The sequence below is a fragment of the Melampsora larici-populina genome (genome assembly GCF_000204055.1).
Source record: "Melampsora larici-populina 98AG31 unplaced genomic scaffold MELLAscaffold_170, whole genome shotgun sequence".
NCBI classification, from domain to species: Eukaryota; Fungi; Basidiomycota; class Pucciniomycetes; order Pucciniales; family Melampsoraceae; genus Melampsora; species Melampsora laricis-populina.
Genome location: NW_006768933.1, coordinates 41111 through 43415, shown reverse-complemented (window position 1 = coordinate 43415; position 2305 = coordinate 41111). Strand labels below are relative to the sequence as shown.

The 2305-nt window shown below is 43.2% G+C and overlaps 1 protein-coding gene across 1 annotated transcript; it reads right to left on the bottom strand.

Moving 5' to 3' along the window:
- Positions 1-256: 256 nt before the first annotated feature.
- On the bottom strand, positions 257-1871 carry MELLADRAFT_70080 (uncharacterized protein; the record flags this gene model as incomplete). Its single annotated transcript, XM_007419367.1, has 5 exons — positions 257-500; positions 581-890; positions 1006-1062; positions 1167-1277; positions 1346-1871. 5 exons carry the CDS (start codon positions 1869-1871, stop codon positions 257-259), a joined length of 1248 nt encoding a protein of 415 aa, XP_007419429.1.
- Positions 1872-2305: the final 434 nt, after the last annotated feature.

The window sequence follows — 2305 nt, the reverse complement described above, 5'->3', positions numbered from 1 at the left end:
AAAGTTGCTGAGGAGTGGATTCCTCATGACCTGGACCGTCTTCGTATGGGAAGGAAGAATTGACTCGATCAGCAACAGGTGGAGAGGCAGTTAGATCATAAGAGAGTTTATCCATTTCGATGTCATAATCCCATGATTCCTTGTCAATTGCACTAGCTGGCGCAGGTAGGACTTCATCCTGTGATCGGCGACCAAGAAGGGTTTCAACATGGAACCGTATATGTGCCTATCAAAGTCATTCCACCAAATAGTATGATCAACGTGTGTCTGTGGTATATTGATGTAAAAAGATAGGATAGCAAACAGATGTGCGGCCGCCCTTGGTTTTCTTTTTACTGATACCTTCAGACTCGTTATGCAGTCGTTGCTTGACAATCTGAGACAGCACGCTGACTTCGTGAGTCAAGGAGTCTACTCGCTGATTGGTGTTTGAAATGATCTTTTTAAGCTCTTGAATGAGTTTTCTATCTTCATTCATCAATGGCTCTGTATCTTCTTTTCTGTAGAGTACCAATATGTCAGCAAAAAACCTCTCAAATTTTGTTTCTCAGTCATCTCACGCTCTGATCAAGTCACGTACTCTGTGTCACAATTCATTTCGCCTTCGCTTAGGCACGGAGAAATAGATTTTTGTGTGTCCTTCTTGCCACTTTGCGAGTTGCAATCACCTGTTCTATCAGAAACAATATCTTTCTTCTGAATGCCGTTGTCTCTCCCACCTTCTTGATCAGTTTCTTCATCAGTTCTGCTGGGATGGTAATCACTTTCGGAAGCTTGTGCTTTCTGTTTGCCTTTGTCCCTCTTTGACGGAACTAAGTCGGTAGTCGGTTTTGGGCGGGGATAAGCCAATGTCCCTTTTTCGAGGCTGGGCAAGTTAGAGGTTGATGAACCTGATATCATATCGCCCAAAGAGGATTGGAAACCAAAGATAAGGCCATGAATTAGCGCATATCACACTGATTTTAGCTGTCATAGGGGAATTGGGGATGAAAATTGACTCCTTACTTTGATCAGTTCCGCCCTGGTTTGAACCAAATGGCACTTCAAATGTGAAGCGGGGGGCTTCACCCAATTAGTCAACAGAAAGATGCGGGCTTGAATCAGTGTATATTGAGGGGCTAATTTTAGATTTTAAATATGATGATTGAAACTGCATGAGTCCTCACTTTGATTCCCAAACTGGGTTGAACCTACGGGTGCCACAATTGTGAGGGGGGGGTCAGTAGTCAAATCCGTTTGACTAGTAATATGTAAGTTTCCCGGCGAGGGAAGTATGACTACACAAGAAAGCACATCAGTGTTTTCTCAAACAATATCTGCTACTGAAAAGGGCTTTAATACTGACTTAGATCCTGGTAAGTCTTGCAATTCTGGATTAACGCTTGTCTGTTGAATCCTCTGGTGTCAAGTCCGACATCACGTAACATCAAGACCATCTCACTGTCTTTGTATACAGAAAAGTCGGTTGAAGGTTCTTTATCCATGTGAACTACAGAGGTGGTGTCTTCAATTGGTGTCTTTGATCGCCGATGCGTGGTTTTCGAAGGACCTCGAGTTCTTCTTTTCTTCATGATACGCTTCTTGAGGAGTTTGATCACGTGTTCTCGAGATGTCTGTGCACCAACTGACACCTCATCTTCGAGGCCACTGTTCTCTGATTCTGAGGCTTGGGTGAGATTCGACAATAACAAAGCAAGATGAACATATTGAATCTTACCCTCCGATGACTCAAATCTTAGTTTTCTCTTCCTCTTATCCTTGGTAACAATTTCCTGTTCAGGAGACTCAGATTCCAATTTCTTTACCGAACTTCGCAGCTTGCGGCCAGTGGCCAGCGCCTGCTTGATAGACCTAGCCGCCGAAGTGGACATCCAGCCTGATGTTGGTTTTGTGTGAGATGAATGCAGAACTCGTGCTTTGAAATTCGGATTAAGATGAAATATTCAATATTTGAAAGGCTGACAAGGGAAATTTAGAGAGGTAGATTCAAAGACTTGAGAAAGCGGTTTTCTGAACCTACAGATGGATTGGTTTGAAGTGATCAAGAGAAGATCAAGTGGTCGTAGAAAAAATGGGACCTCCCTGGATATATCAAGTCAATCTAGACAGTGGAACCACATCTCATGAAAGGCATCCCAGGATAACTACAATTGTTTAGCGTCAATGAGGGTGATAACAAAGACCCATGATGAGAAAGGGGAATGCCTCACTCCATGTAGAGGTGTTCATGATGATCATGACGCTAGATTCATTCTTTCCTCACCCACTTAACTACAGTATATATGCTGCTACTTGCCCGTAGTAA